At 44.2% G+C, this 16,381-nt stretch overlaps 1 protein-coding gene across 1 annotated transcript in view; it reads left to right on the forward strand.

Moving 5' to 3' along the window:
- bcl2b (BCL2 apoptosis regulator b) overlaps positions 1-16,342 on the forward strand; it is a 30,269-nt gene extending 13,927 nt beyond the window's left edge. The window contains exon 2 of the mRNA XM_030403249.1: positions 12,821-16,342. Coding sequence (XP_030259109.1) covers positions 12,821-12,958 — 138 coding nt within the window. The 3' untranslated portion in view covers positions 12,959-16,342. The remainder of the gene's footprint in view (positions 1-12,820) is intronic.
- The last annotated feature ends 39 nt before the right edge of the window (positions 16,343-16,381 follow it).

Consider the following 16,381-nt stretch of genomic DNA (forward strand, 5'->3'; position numbering starts at 1 on the left):
CCAGGAGAACATCGGAGTTCATTCGAGGAAGTAAACAAGATTACAGGCTGTGGATTGTTGCTTAGATTTCTCATCCGGAAGTTAAATTGCATAAGAATGACTATTGCCCCCCTCCTCGCAGTGACCTCATGTTCCATAGAGAAGTTTTGTCACGCATTTCACAATTTCAGCCCTCATTCTGTTTCCGTTCCCGTATTTGAGTTTAGTCTTTTCCAACGCGATGCCTTTCTTTTTTTTTTTTTTAAATTCTCTGACGCAGATATGACAGCAGCGGACAGAGGTGGAGGAAGTATGAACCTCCAGTAACACACTGTAAAAATACTCCATTACAAGTATTCAAAAACCTGCCTATTCCATTAACTTTTCCTCTCATTAGTTTGAGGTGAACAAGGCTCAGTTGGGAGAAGATGATATCATATAACCGTGCGTCATTTAGGATTTAACTATATTAGAACTGACTAGTTGTTGGTTCATGTTGTTCACCGTCAATCAAATCTAATCAATCTACACTCACACAGTCCAGATGAAGCACATTAGCTGACTCTTGATGATTTGAATTATAATGAATTATACATTTTAATTCAATTTAATCATGAATATTTAATACTATATGGATATATTTAAGATTTGACAGAAGGGTTTCAGGAGCTTTAAGTTGATGTGCAGGAGCCGATGCACTGATAGGCAAAGACAATCATGCGATTGGTTCCACACGCAGTAGATTTGTAGTCTGGTTTCCTCTGACAACTGCGAAAAATGTATGAATGGTGAAAGAGAGAGACGAATGGTTTGAGTTCAAATAACCACTTCCTTAAAACAATCAACACTGACTTTTGGTGTCACACAGGAAATTAACCCTGGTCTGCAGTGTGAAAGTCATGTGTGTGATACACCCAGAAACTAAACTGCACCTGTTCCACTATGTCAACATCACATTTATCAAATAACTTAAAGCTGCTGTTCGCAATAAATATATTTTCTTAATTAAGATATGGGTTAAATAACTCCATGGTCAAACGGTAAGTGTTTTGTCGGTGATCCATGTCTCTTTTCCTCCTCCTGCATTTTCTGGTCTCCCTGCCCACATTATCCAATCAGGACTCAGAACTCCATACAGAGGCGGTCCTGTCTGCCTGTGACCACGCAGAGCGGGATCCTCCTGTTTGCTGCTGTGACTGACGAGTACCGCTGTGTGTTTGCGTGGTCGACTGCAAAACGGACAGGAAGTTAAGCTCAAATGACAACGAACGAATGCTTACGGCAACTTTATCTTACGTATTTTTATGAACAAGCTTCATTCTTACCATGTTTTCAGGTTCTGTGTTCTCGGCAAAACTGACACACTTACCGTATGTTGATGCTGGTTTTAACAACTTGACTGTTTAATGGTTTAGTCAAGTTGTTTCCCAAATAAGGAGTCGGTTCCCTCCAAAGGTTTCACTCACAAGATAAATCTGGGGGGTCATCAGATGATTTCAAGAGAGAGGAAAGAAGAAAAAAAAAGTTCCGCAACACAAATTTGTGTTAATTGTTTGCACTTCTCTCTTTCTCTTTTCATTTGACCTCTCAAGACCTTTAGCACGTATTGAACTGAAACCATGTTTTTTAGGTAAAATCTTAAAAGAGAACTTCGGTCGATTTAAACATGCAGCTTCATTGCTCAAGCTACCCTTGACTTGCCAGTACCGAAGACGCGAACACATTTGGTCCAACCATTACAGAGCTCAGTGAACGGAGACTTAGCATTGACAGCTAACAGCATGGGGTCAGAACTTTACACTGTGTTTTAAGCGTCTTAACATGCTCCACATCTCACACCAAAAGTTATGCAACAACAGCAGACACCTTACAACACAGCACTGTAGCGTGTATGACTCAAACTGAATAAAAAAGTAGTTAAAACAGTGTGTTTGTGCAAGGAGCTACTTTCCTGTTTGTTGACATCCGTGTGTTCCGGTAGCTAGACCAAACTAGCATATCCATCGAGTGTGCACTTAACAGGCTTAACAGGCTATTGTAAGGCTCATGGCTCATGACAGGCTGTAACATGGACATGTACATTATGAACATAAACACGAAAATGCTGGATTACGTTTCCGTCTCCACCAGTGAGGGAGTAAGTGCACGCTCGACGGATTGTCTAGTTTGGTCTAGCTACCGGAAGACACGGATGTCAACAAACAGGTAAGTAGCTCCTTGCACAAACACACTGTTTTAACTACTTTTTTATTCAGTTTGAGTCATACACGCTACAGTGCTGTGTGCTAAGGTGTCTGCTGATGTTGCATAACATTCGGTGTGAGATGTGGAGCATGTTAAGATGCTTAAAACACAGTGTGAAGTTCTGACCCCATGCTGTTAGCTATCAATGCTAAGTCTCCGTTCACGGAGCTCTGTAATGGTTGGACCAAATGTGTTCGCGTCTTCGGTACTGGCAAGTCAAGGGTAGCTTGAGCAATGAAGCTGCATGTTTAAATCGACCGAAGTTCTCCTTTAAGCTGAAAAGTAACTGCAGCTGTCAGATAAATGTAGTGGAGAGAAAAGAATAATACTAATACATGTGGTGCAGTAGAGATACAAAGTACAACAACTACAAATACTTCAAATGCCATTAATGTAATACAGTTACTTTCCACCACTGGCAGATGTCCTCACTTTGACTTTGTGGAAAATTTTCCTTGTGGTTCGGCTCCTCTTCGCTCCACTTCAAAGGTGCTCCTGAGGGAGCTGCACCTCAAGCAGATTATTGTTTTCTCCGACATTATCGGACATCTGAGATCCTCGATCTGCTCGGCCCCGTCCCCGACTGTGGCCTCTCTCATTTACATGGGTACACAGAGAACACTGCTGATCCTGAAACCTGGCCTGCATGTTCTCCAATCACGTAAACCGCTCCACTGTCTTGTTGCCAAAACTGACAAGCTTTTTTCATTCGGCGGCCGACGTTACAAGACGTCTTCTGTGTGAAAGAGGAGACCTTGAGAGGCACCTTGCGTGCGTCTAGCTTTGATGTTTGAACACTTTCTCCCTCGCTGACATGTTTTAATTCTCTGCTAGATGAGTTTACGCTCCATTTGTTTGGCAGCGCTTCCTAAAGTACGTGGGGAAACTTGGAATTTCATCAAAGGAAAAAAAATCCCAACATTCCTGATCTTTGTGATCATAAACTTGCCCCTTTTGTTGCTTTTTTTCTTGAAGCTAAGATTTAGGAGTCAGTTAATGGTTCAAAACAAATACAAACCTCTTAGTTACAGTGTCTAACCAACTGTAGCTCTCTCCGCTGCCGCTCCCCCTCCCTTTCTCCACGGTATTAGTATGACTACATGTTTGGCCTGCCTCTAGTCTTTCCCTAGTTACCCGCACAGAGTCTGTGATTTAACCATACTTGGCTGTACCACAGAGAAGCCATAGTCTCAAAGCAGACAGTGATGTCATACCCACAGCATCTGGCACAGGAAGTGACTTAACGCTAACCGAACTGTCAAGCTCTTTTACAAAGACGTCCACAATCACTGCCTCTATGAAAAGCCCCTTTTGGAAACATCGTGATTGTGTCATTCTCTTACACTCGGGCATGAAACAAAAGCACTTTGATTCGAGCTCTAACAACCACAACAGCAGAGAAAAAGCTGAACGCATCGCTTCAAGAAAATCAAAAACCAAATGACTTCATGTGTTGAGCTGCAGATGGTGTTCCCACACATCCCATTCATTACGCCGTATACAGTAGTTGCCTGGCTCAGATCAGTCGGTCTATTTTCAGCTCCGCTGCATTTGTGGTTGTGTGGTCTCAAGGTCTTAAGGGGTCAGTGGATACGACTTTTAAGGCTCCAAGCAGCGTGCCGGCGCGTTCACAGGAAATGAGCCTCTCCCTTGGGTTGTGTTTGTCACAGGAGAAGCAACGGGCCACCTGGGAATCTGCCGGTTCCCACAGTCTCTATCAGAGGTTGCTATCTGTACCAATCAGGCAGAGCGGCTCAGTTATGGGGTGGACTCCCACGCTCCCTTGTTTTTCCGAAGTAAGAGGCAATCCAAAGCTGATTTAAAGCTGATAGAGCAAGTGTGAAAGTTTTACCTCGGTGTTTAATCATTAACTGTGGAGTGAATGAGCGCTTCAGCGTGTTTTAAATGCCACAGATGCTACTCCAATTCACCAAGTGGCCCTTTACACGAGTGCTCCTGCATTCCTGAGTGCGAAAATTTTGAAAAAAACGACCCAGGAGCGGAAAAAGCGCCTCGGTGTGTCGGCTGTCACGTGCTTACATGGATTGTCGAAAGCCACAAACACGTCACTGGAACAGACGATGGGCTATGCGAGGCTTCTTTGGAGAGAGCACACAGCTATTAGACACCCAAGTGGCAGACATCCTGTCTTTACTGGAAAGCCACTCAAGCCAGGTTTAATGCACTCCAAACACACCAGCCTCCACAAGCGTGGATGATGACTCAGCGGCCCCTTTTACAGTCACCCCTCCTGCTCCTGCGCGTCATCGGTGGCCTTTTAAACGGGCCGAGCAGCGGTGATGAGGGCTGTTTTATTAGATCGGGCAGCCCTGAACCGGGAGCTCACATGAATCCTCTGGATATTTATAGCAGCAGTCTTTGCCGCTTCTGTCCGGTTTGTGTATTGTCACTTCCTCCTCCTCCGCCGAGAGGGCCGGATGGGCTCAGCGCAGACATCCTCAGACGAGACATCCCCTCTTCTATTGTATCTATTTGAGGAAGCCATTGTGCCACATTTTGGGAACCAGGACCGATTTTAATTCAATTGTTGAGGTTGAAATAGGTTTGAAGGTCAAACTCACGGGACTGGGTTCCTTTTATAGAAAGAAACATATTGACCGAGCTGTCTATTTATATATGGTGAGAGAAAAAAGGGTTATCGCCGTAGCTCTCCCTTCGCTTTGATGTCCCCTGTGCATGCAGAAGTAACTGACTGTAAATGATACACGAGTGCAGGAGGAGAGTAAACACGGTCTGAGTCCATCCACTCACCCTCACACGTCTGAGCCGGCAAGGTCACCCACTCCTGCACTTCACGTCGGATCAAAGCTGTTCAACACAAATCAATGAGCTCAATAAGAATAAAGAGCCCGCAAGGATCACGTAACCGCTCGGGCAAGGTCAAGTAAAAAGATCGGGACTGTTTTTTCTATTCAGAAATCTTGATGCTGCTGCACAAATTGGGCCGTTTAACTCCAGTGGTTCTCCTCCTCTTCCTCCTCCTGCCTCCTTGATGGGGTGAGAACCAAGCGATGCGTTCTTCATCTCCAAAGAAACCAAAGTCTCATGTGTAAAGTTACAGTCCTCGTTTATCTGGCGGGACAGACAATGAGAAACGGAGACAATAAAGAAAGAAAAAAAAAAAATGGAGTGTCATGAGGAGTGTGGGTGATTTACTGGCTATCACGTTTCATGTTCCAGGAGAGCAGCCTCGCTCCCACGGGAGAGCGTGCTGTTTTGTAAACACACAAATGCTGCTGCTGCCGCTGCTGACGCAAATTTGAATATTTATGAGCCTTTAGGGTAGCATCCAATGTCAATTTTGTTCCTGCCTTTACTGTTGAATCCGAGGAGAGCACACCGCCAACATATGAAACCTGAGTCTTCAACGACACCCAAAGCGAAAGCAAATTAAAGAGGTCTCCCATTTCTTCTGTTTTTCAAGACTTGCTTACTTTCTGTTCCCTTCTAATCAGACGGACTGACGTTACTCCACACTAACCGTCTCGTCCCTCCATTTAAAAGGCTGTTAATCCCTTGAGTAAATTTATAGGATTATTTAAAAGGCCTGACTTAAGGAGCTGATGTCATCGTATCAGCTGAAAATGTCTTTCAGCTTATTTAGCTGTAAAAAAATGTAATTCGTTGTTAAGTTTAAACAGTTACTCATTTCATGTCTCCCAATAGCTCTCTGTGCAAACTTAATCCTGAATCCTGAAATCCTGAAATACCTTGTTTTAATGTGAGCAACGTTCTATATATATAAAACAGAGAAAATCAGGAAATCTTCGCATTTATAAGCTGAAACCAGAGAAAAATTTTCCTTTTCAATTTTAAGGGGAAGAGTCTTGGAAATATGCTTACCTCTATTTACATTCTGGCAGAAGGTTTGATAAGAGGATCAATAACGCTCTCTTGTCTCTCCGTCAGCTATGTACAATGTGAGCTAGCTAGCTTGTAGCCAGTTAGTTAATCTTTACAAAGCTGGGAACCAGCAGAAATGTCTATTTTAGCTCTGTCCACACGTAACAATTTCCCCTCCCAGCTCCGCTAAAGCTAACTAATTCATTGTCTATTTTGTTAGCCAAAACACAAGGTGAAAATGACAATTAGCTTAGCCCAATTAGCTTAGCCCGTTAGCTAGCTACCTACTACGTGAATCCGCAGCCAGCAGCCAGTTAGCTTAACTTGGCACAAAGACTGGAAACAGGAAGAAAAAGACTAGCTTGGTTATGTCGGCAGGCAACAAAGTCACCTCCTAGTCTTCCTAACGCTTGTTCAGCCTGTCTAGTTTAATTTGTCCACACACTAGTTGGAAAAAGGACGAGTAGCCGAGCCGTTTATGGGAGGTTAGCTGGACCATCTCTTCACCAGGACCAGTAGCTTCTCTGCTAGCCTGACAAACAAACAGGATATGACATGTTAATTTGTTAGATTTGAATGTGGTAGAGGAGAGCTGTTTCCTCCTGCCTGTAGGCTAATTTCCTGGAAATATGCTTATCTGTTATTTGCACTCTGGAATAGAATAAGATAAAATCGACTTTCTTGTCTCGCCGTTAGCTAGCTTACAATGTGAGTCTCCAGCTAGCAGCCGGTTAACTTAGCCTATCTTAGCACAAAGCCTGTAAACAGGAGAAACAGATAGATTATCTATGTTTGAAAGTAGCATAATAGCCTAAAGCACCTCTAAATCTCACTAATTAACACATTAAATATATTTTGTTTAATTTGTATGATGGGAAAATGATGGTTATAGACATTTTTGGGAGGTAATAGAGGCTACCACACCAGTAACTTCTCTGCTAACCTGACAAAACAAACAAGATATAATTACTGGGTTTAGCTTAGCTTAGTCTTTGTGCTAAGCTAAACTAAGCTGCTGGTGGTAGCTTTGTATTAAGACGACATGAGAGTGTAATAGATCTTGCAATCCAAGCTCTCAGCCAGAAAGGTGAATGTGCATATTTCCTAAAATATTTATGAAATTATTTTCAGTTGATAAGCTAATCAATATTAGACTGATTATTTAAGCTTTACGTGTTTGTTTCAAACCATGGATGCCACACAGACATCTACACAAGCCATCTTGTTTTGTCAGTCTGAGCTGCTCTCTGTCAGTCGGTTCGTTTATGGGGCATATTTTCCAGATTTGTACAGCTTCCCACTCAGTTTGTCAGCACTTGGCTGTGAGGTTGTTGTTTCCAAGTATTGCAGTATTGTCACAGCGCAGTGAAGGGCTCAGTGCCCTCAACTCCAAGCTGTTTGGCGGTGCTGACACAGGAGGATTCACCGGGTAATGAGTATTGCAACAAACCTCCTCCGTCATCTCATTTCTTTGCCGGGGCAAGTCGATGGATGACACTCCGGAGACTTGATCGAACCTGACCTTGCTGCCAGACGGGAGCTCGCTGCCCTGACACCTATTGTGTCTGCAGAGTGGCGTTCTGTTTGTCTGCGTATGCATTGCAAACAGATCAATCGGAGGACATCGATGCCGTCCTTGCACTTTTTTTTTTTTGTTGTATCCCCCCATTACTCCCCTCACAGCCCCTGAAATGAGAGTTTTGTACGACTTAAATTAGCTGCGCTGAAATCTGAAAGAGGCTCATTGTAAAATCAAGGAGGGGCGGCTGCAGCAGCGTATGCAATATTTTTAAAAGTATGTTACTATGTGAATGCTTAGGAAATAAACGGAGCATGGGGAGAGGCTCGGTTCAGAGGTGAATATAGCAGCAAAGCCACAACAGGCACTTTAATTAGAAGTTGAACTTTAACCCACATCCCTTTCTCCCAGCCTCAGCCCGCACCGCAATTACCCACAGAAACGTCCCAAAACAGAGATGACTGCCTAATCATTTTTCTGTTTTGGCAAAAGCGCTGCTCAGTGGTTTTAACAGAGTTAGTCAAGCGCACAAGATGACTCATTATCTTCCACACAAGTAAGAGGGATCATTCCCCAGTAGCAGGGGGATACCCAAAGGAACTGGCCAATGTTTGGTATTTCCTGTTGCCCTTAAGACGGCATAAGACAACAGTAAAAAAAAAGACAAATGTCTTTGTGCCCATGAGAAAGACGCTGAGCAAAAACCCAGAGGTCTAAATCATGTGAAAAACAAATCAGAGGTCGAGGACAGTCTCTCTCCCGCTGGTGGGAAAAGCAAATCATGTGTGAAGCTACCAGCCGGGGTAACCATGACACTCGGGGCAGCGAGTTGCCACCCCCTGTCTGAGTACGGGATCCTCTCAAGTCCTCGCTGTTCAGTCGGACTCCTTTACTCTGTCTCCGAGGGATTAATTGTGTGCAACAAAAAGAAAAAACGAAGGAAAGGGAGAATGTAAACCTGGCTGGGGCATTTTTCCCTTTGGATTCCTGGCTTCTGTATGGTGGCTGTGACCTTTAACAAGCCATTGATCCAAAAAATGAATACTGTAGAGAACCGCAGCCCGGAGTTTATTTCCCAGATGCACACCTGCTGTCGATGGCAGATGGTTTGCTGCGGGGCAATGAGATGACTTTTTGAGGATTATAGAGTCTTTTGTTGATGTGATGAATGCAGATGTTTTGTCCTTTTCCCGTCCCCGTCAACCTTCGGTGTCCTTCTTTTGCCAGCTGCTTATTGTTATTTTTCTTCAAAGGCTCAGGTTTTCTTTTTAATAATGACAGTCAATACAGGAGGAGGTGAACGAGGAGGGGAAGGGGGAAAAAAATTGAAGGTGCCAAGGTTTGTTTTTCACACTTACTCACGTGGTTCTGGCAGCACTGCTTGCTAACGTGTGGCTGAAAAAGTTCCCAGAGCTGAAGTGGAGCATGCCTCAGTCTCATGATATCCACCTGACACCCTTCCTCCCTCCTCTATCTCGGCTCCCCAGCCCTCCCAGTGGGTCAGTCTGGAGTTATTACCGTCCGTGTCCTTGTGGGATTCTTTGAAACATCCATCACCGCTGTTATGAACCTCTTACCGTAATTGGCCATCTTTTGTTTCAGACTTAAATAGATGATAATCTATGCCGACTGTCTGGGGCGCATTGAGGACATGCATCATGAGATTGCCATTTGGTCGAGCTTTGCTTAGCGGTCAGTCACATGCACTTGCTGCTTGACCCGGTGGCAGATTCTTGTTTGTTGCCTCAGCAAACTGTTATTTTCCTGATGTAGGTGGAAAAACTGAGATGGAGGCAGTGTTTTTGCCAGCTAACACATTCCCCTCAGCTGGAGGTTTGACTGAAGAGCTTGTTCTCTAATTAATACCTGAGTCCTATTGAGGAGGAGGAGGAGGAGGAGGAGATATTACCACTGAAAGACCAGGCTTGTTAACTGTTCTCTAGATTAAGCTGTCGGACATTGTGATCTTTGTGATCCATGATTGTGATCATCTAGAGACAATCATGGTCTCCAGAGGGTAATTTCCTAAGGTCTGTGGTGATCCCAGACTTTTTATAAGAGCACCACAAGCAGGCCAATATTTTCTCTCTTACTGAAAAATATCTCAACACTCACTAATAGATGGATGGGTTAGAACTTTACATTCATGGTCCCCAGAAGGACGGGTACAAACTTTGGTAGAGACATTTGTGGTTCCCAGAGGATGAATCCCAATGACGCCCCCAGTCTCTTCGGCTTTCCCCACCAGCAGGTCTTCAAGTTTTCGCTTATCCTTTAAAATATCTCAACATTCAGTCGATGGATGGGCACAACATTTGGTACATTCATGGTTCATGGAGGATGAATCCTAGTTATGGCCTCTTGAATTCGCCTCTGGTTCCACCATGAGGTTAGAATGTTTTTATTTTTGCCTGACAAATCTCAGCAACTATTGGATGAAATGGCGTGATTTATGAATTCAGTTAAGATATTATTGCTAGACAGTAACAAACTGTATGTAGTTAGCACTTGTTAGCATGCTCTTGCAAACACCTGTTAACATCTGGCTTTCGTCTGCAATAGTAATGGCATTCCTTCTTTCTGTATTTTTTTTTTCATCCGTCAAACTAGTCAAACATCGCTCGCTCCAAATGTTTTTAGAGCGATCGAAAACGTAACCACTGCCGCCAATTCCCTCATTAGCTCCAGAAAAAAAACAACGTGTCTAATTCAGAATGTTTTTTAGGCTTTTAAACATCTTGTGGATGCAGCCTGATAAGACATATGAGCTGAAAATAAAAGCAGGTTTGGTCAACCTTTAAACACCTGCATGTTCACTCTAATTTGGTGTAAAAATGTTAAATGCGGGTGGTCGAAAGGGTAAACATTTGACCTGGCTAGAATGAGCATGTTAGCGTTACCACTGTGGTACATGTTCTGACACTAGCCGTTAGCTCCCTTGCAGTGTCTGAAGACCCCAGCCTCAGAGCTGCGACCCTGGCTTGAGTAGTCGTAATTTTGGCCCTGGATAATTAAAAACACTCAGCTGCAACAAAGAAAAATGCCATGTGGTTAAAGATATTGCTGCCTGATTTAAGAGCGCAGCGTGTTTTGACACCGGAGGGCCTAAAGTGGGAAGAAACTGCTGATCCTTCCTCCTGTGTGACACCGACCGGCCCCCCCGGCCTCAGGAATGTGCCAGGACGGAAAGGGAGGAGAGGGAAACAGGAAATACTTTTGTCTCCCCACAGCACTTCAGAATTGATATCTCCTCTTTTAAATCCTGTGTGGGCCTTTGTTTGATTAAAGGAAGCTGTGTATTAAAATGTGACACTCGTGAAAATGAGCATAATGACCCAGTTCTTGCTTCGATCGAGGTCGACTAAAAATGTGTGGGTCCCCGGTTAGAATTACACAAAAACATAATTACTGTAGGTAGATTGAGTTAAATCAAGTCAGATTAAAAATAGAATGATAATAGATGCCCATGGGAACTGACACAGTAATGTTGTAGTGAATTGAACTTAACAATTTGCCATTGTTCACGGATCAGATCAAGTTACAGCTAAAACAGAGGCATCAAAGGAGCTCAAGTGAACGCAACACCGCCGCTAATGTGGTTAGCTCCACAAAAGAGTTGATATTCAATAGGAAAAGTGTTAATATGTCCTCTTTTGGAATACTCCATTCTAGTTGGGTTCAAGATAATCTACACTGTGTGTGTGTGTGTGTGTGTGTGTGTGTGTGTGTGTGTGTGGGAGAGCGAGGAGCTTAGCACCACGACTTCCTTCCCAGCTGTTCCTGCTGTCACTGCCTGTGAGCAGATGTCTGTATTTCCTCGTCTGCAGACAGAGCCGTGGTATTTTCTCCACAGATCTTATACACACACACACACACACGCACACACGCACCACACACGCACATTCTCAATTCGTAACAGACGGCTTTTAAAACTCCTGTTAGCAGCAGAAAGCAGAGTCCCCTCGGAGCTACATTAATATATTTATGCTTGAGTGCTGCTGCGCTCGTCCGCATGCTAAAAAAAACCAAAAAACCACCAGAAATGTGTCGTTGTGCGGGTTGCGAATGGGCTCCTTTTTTGGTGATTCCCATGTTTGTTTTTGGTGTGTTTGTGGGTGCGCCGCGTTTTCTCTGCATGAGGTCGTGCGTGGGAGGGTGTGAGAGACGATGGACATAAATGGATTCTGCTTGCAAAATGGGCGTAATAACACTCTATTTCCACCAATATTTAGTGGCGGCGGCCGAGGGATTTAAGGGTCGGTTCACCCAAATTGCAAAAAAAACAAACAAAACATATTTCCTCTCTTACCTCTAGAGGGATTCATGCAGAGATTTTTTGTTTCACTTGCTCAGATTTTGACAGATTTTGTCTGCCACTTCAATGTAATCAAGTTGGAAGTCTTTTGTGCTCGAGTTTATGAATTCAGGAGCAACTTTAACCCTCCAATAATGGGAAGAAATGTTTTCGAAGTTGTGATTGGCACAAATGAAATCCCATTCCCCTCCATGGTTGAATCTCAAAGGGATCTCAAAATCTATTACTGGACCTTTTTTTAGAATGAATAAAGTTCTGTATTTGTGGCCTATTACGCTTTCTTTCCTTCAGTGTGTTTCATCGTCTTATCCACATAAGAGACAGCACCAACTAAAGCTCCTCTTTCCCACAGAAAACACTGCTCCCGAAACGCCCCGTCAGTAGTCCCACCTTTAATTTTGTGACTTTGTGACATCATTAAGTTTAACATTTGCATAATTTATGTCTAGTTAGATTTGCACGTCAGAATTAGTTTACCTCCAACTTGCTCCAGCTGCTCTATTAAGCTTAGCTGTGCTCGCTCAGGCATGTGTGAGCTGACCAATCAGAGCAGACTTTGTATTCAGGAGGAGGGGCCTTAAAGAAACAGGCGCTAAAACAGTGTTTCGGACAGCGCAGGACACTGTGACACTGACAGTGTTTTTGGAGCATTAAAGCATGTAAACCTCTTCTAGCCGTGTCCCAAAAAATAAAATGATGAACATGCAAATGAACACTCTGTGTCTCCTTTAAAGATTTATTCTCCTGTAGGAATGAACGAGATGCCTGTCTGATCCTGTGTGGTGTTTTCGTTTGACCCATCAGATAACCAGCTGATGCAAGAACACACACAGAGGTAAACACATGCTCTTTGACAACCCAAGTAACTGTCTGTCTTTCTCCTCCTGTCTCTCTCCCAGGAGGCCTTCGTGGAGATGTACGACAGGCAGAGGGACTCCGTCTTCAGCTGCTCCTGGCCCTCCATCAAGACGGTCTTCGGCATGGCTGCGCTCGGGGCAGCCAGCCTCACCATCGGAGCGTACCTTACGCAGAAGTGACCGAGCCCTTCTCCTCCTTCTACCAGCGTGACTTTCTTTCACATCCTCCTCCTCCTCCTCCTCTTCCTCCCAACCTCTCCTCGTGCCTCTTCCTTTTCCTTTTAAAGACGCCCCTGACCCCTCAGAGACAACCTTCAGACTCTTCTGAATCTGGCTCTCTTCAAAGCCCTCTCTCTCTCTCGCTCCCGAGAAAAACTCCCTCTTCCTCGCCCCTCCATGTCAAAACAGACACGAATCAAAACAACTGAAGCGGCGCACGCGGCGCAGAGGACGTCTCGAGAAGCTTAGATGTAATCACACTAATCTGAGTACAACTGAGAAGTTGTCTTTGTCTTTCTGCCTGCTTCTGTACTAGTTATAGCATGAACGTTGAGTGTTAGTGTAGACGTTGCATGTGTCAGAGCTCGTGTGGGGGCCTCTCCTCTGTTGGGGAGGCCTTGATGATGGGGGGGCCCGGGGACAATGACACGCCACGCCGGAGAGGAAACGGCCGCGGCCCCGCCCCTGCTTGTTAGGGTGAAGAACCCCGTTTGAACTGTGGACTCCGGTTACCCCCCCCCCCCCCCCCCCCAGCCCCCTGCAGCCAGCCGTCCTTCAAAGGACTTCCTCCACAGAACAGCTGCTCAGAATGTATAATGGAAACAGCTTGCTGCAGCCAGCAAGTTGTGTGTCTACGGCTTTCACTCCTCAAGACAGCTCCAGTGAACTCTGAACACACTGCACCATTATATTCTCCCCTGGCCTTCAATAGGAAGGGCCGGCAAAGGACTGAGGTCGGCTGATCGTTCTTTTGAGAGCTCCTTGATGGCGATTTGTATGTTGGTTTTCGGTTTTCGCAGCGCAAGCTGTGCAGTTTTTTACAGCGGGAAAAAAAGACAATGGAGTGGAAAAAACATGCCGAAGAAGCCTGTCGTTGCATAAAAATGTCAAATGGTGGTGAGGAAAATGTTGAGCACAGCACAAAAGAGCGAGGTAGAAGTAAACAGTGAATTTTGCATCTCAAGAAGGGAGTGAGCCCCTGCAACAGAAGATTTCTTTTTTTTTTTAAAAAGTGTGCATTCCTGAGACAAAGTGACGGGAGCGCTCCTCCGCTAAAAAAAACGACTCCCCTTCAAAAGCGTGCTCCGCCAAGCAACCCCTGAAGCTATCACTTCTTTTTCTATTTTCTACCTCTGTTGCAGCCTTTTTTACTCTCCTCTCAGCCCATTTGTGGGCAGATTGTTTGGGCTCACGCGGGTTTCAGAGCTGACCCCGTCGACATGCACCCTCTCCAGCTGCCGAGGCCCCACGGCCACTCGGCAATGCTAGAATCCACTCCGACAAAGACCTGACCTGTTGACGTGGACTGAGAGAGACTCGCCTGGCCGCAGACGACTGAACGGATCACCACGGCGGGCCAGCAGGGTCTCAGTTCAGGACTAAAGCCCAGTCAGCGTGTCCCGACTGAGCGCTGGAACCCGAGATGTCCACTCCTTCTCTGCACTCATTGATTCGTTCCTTTCAGCCTGTTTTATTGATGTTTGTCTTGTGTTACAGTCGGATAGAAACATTTTTTTGGGGGGAGGAAATGCTCCCAGGCTCCAAAATATTTTTATTGTACACAGTACTTAGCAAGTCGGTCAAGTGATTTTGATTTTTTTCTTTCTTTCCTCTGTCATTGAAACATTTCTTTGTCGCATGAATGATGAAAGATACTGTCTTCACACAGCAGTTACATATATCACCGTGGGTAACCGTATTTATATCAGATAGGGTAGAAGATAACAAATAACAGCAAAGAAGTTGCATTTTTCTATTTATTAAGAGGTACCAGATCACAGATTCTTTAACGATAACTTAGATGAGATTTCTTTTTTTTTTCTTTTTTTTTTTTTTTTCACTTTTTTCTACTTCTATGGAATCACACTGTAACTACATTTTTTCCTGGCTGCTATTATAACAAGAAAAATGTTTTAAAAAAGTGAACTTCTGTGTCGTATTAATATTTGGCTTAAAGGCTGCTATACTGTCGATTTTTTTTAACTTTTACTTACAGCTTAAACTGCCACAGATTTACAGTATAGTCCTAGAGAGCTGGAAACCAAAGTTAACTCGTATTAATCTTTGATTTAAAAAAACAAACAAAAAAAACAAAACAAAAGCAAAACAAAAAAGTAGCTTGACGAGGATACATGCCGCTTCGCTCGGCCGAGTCTGTTTCAGTGAGATTTACCGATCTCTCTGTTGAGGGTTTGTCTAGTGTTACTGTATAATATCAGCTTAACCTTTGTCGACTTTGTGCTCCCATGATAACTCAGTGCTTATCTGTAAAGTGTTGACCTGCCGGACATAAAGGGACAGTTCAACCCAAAATCAAAAACATGTATTTGCCTTCAAACCTTTTCCCGGCTATCGGTGCTTGTAGGTTGTTTTGGTGTGTGTTGACGGGTTTTGGGGATGATGGTCCATCGAAGGTGAAGTTATAGCCCTCTGCACAAACATTTAGATAGAGACCTGATCTTACCTGCCCAGGGGTGTTGCCAAGATGGCTGCCGACTGGCTGGCTTAAAAATAACTGGTAACAGCTCAGTCGCGGAGGTTGCAAGCCCCCAGGAGAGAGCAGAAGGCTTTGAAGACAATTTTTAAAGACTTTTTATCCCAATCTGAGTAATTCTACACCCGGATCTCAAACTTTTTTGTCTTCATGCGCCCCCTGAGTAGCTTTTCCGCCTCAGTCGCCGTATCCAGGTGTCATTACACGTTCATGGGAGGACCTCATTAATGTTTACATCCCACACTGTCACCAGCACGAGCCTCTCGTCCACGAGTAGACACAGAAAACAGTTTGCCTGTGGATCATCTTGAGCAACCGGGTCATGATTTCTTTAAAGACACATTGAGACACTGCTGAGCGCCATCTAGTTCCACCGCATTTCAAGAGAAGGCAGACATCTCAAAACAGTCTCGACACATATACAGCACCACAGGTGAGAGGAAAAAAATATGTGCTTTTGATTTTGGGCGAGCTGTCCCTTTAAACCTAGTCTCAGTTATCACTATAAACCAAACCCCCCCCCCCCCCCCCCCCCCAATTGTCACAAGAACAGTGTGTGATATTCCCAGTGATGTGTACCAGAGACAAACAGAGGGTTATTCACAAGCAGGAAACAGTTTAACAGCAATATACTGTAATTTTTTTTTTAATATTCTCTGTGCATATATGAATGTAGGCACTATGGTTGCTGTACTGTTTTACCGTCTATAATCACAAAAACCTGTAGCACTTAAAAAAAAAAAAAAAAAAAAAAAAAAGTGAATCGTGTTTTTTTCTGTTGTTTACTGCTATATCCACAATAAGCTAGCGGGATCATATTGTTCCTAATAAAACCAGATTTCTCAAAGCAGTCCAAGTTCATGTTACGTCTGCTTTCCTCCCCTTTTTTT

Source organism: Sparus aurata, chromosome 21, assembly GCF_900880675.1.
Source record: "Sparus aurata chromosome 21, fSpaAur1.1, whole genome shotgun sequence".
Lineage (NCBI taxonomy): Eukaryota > Metazoa > Chordata > Actinopteri > Spariformes > Sparidae > Sparus > Sparus aurata.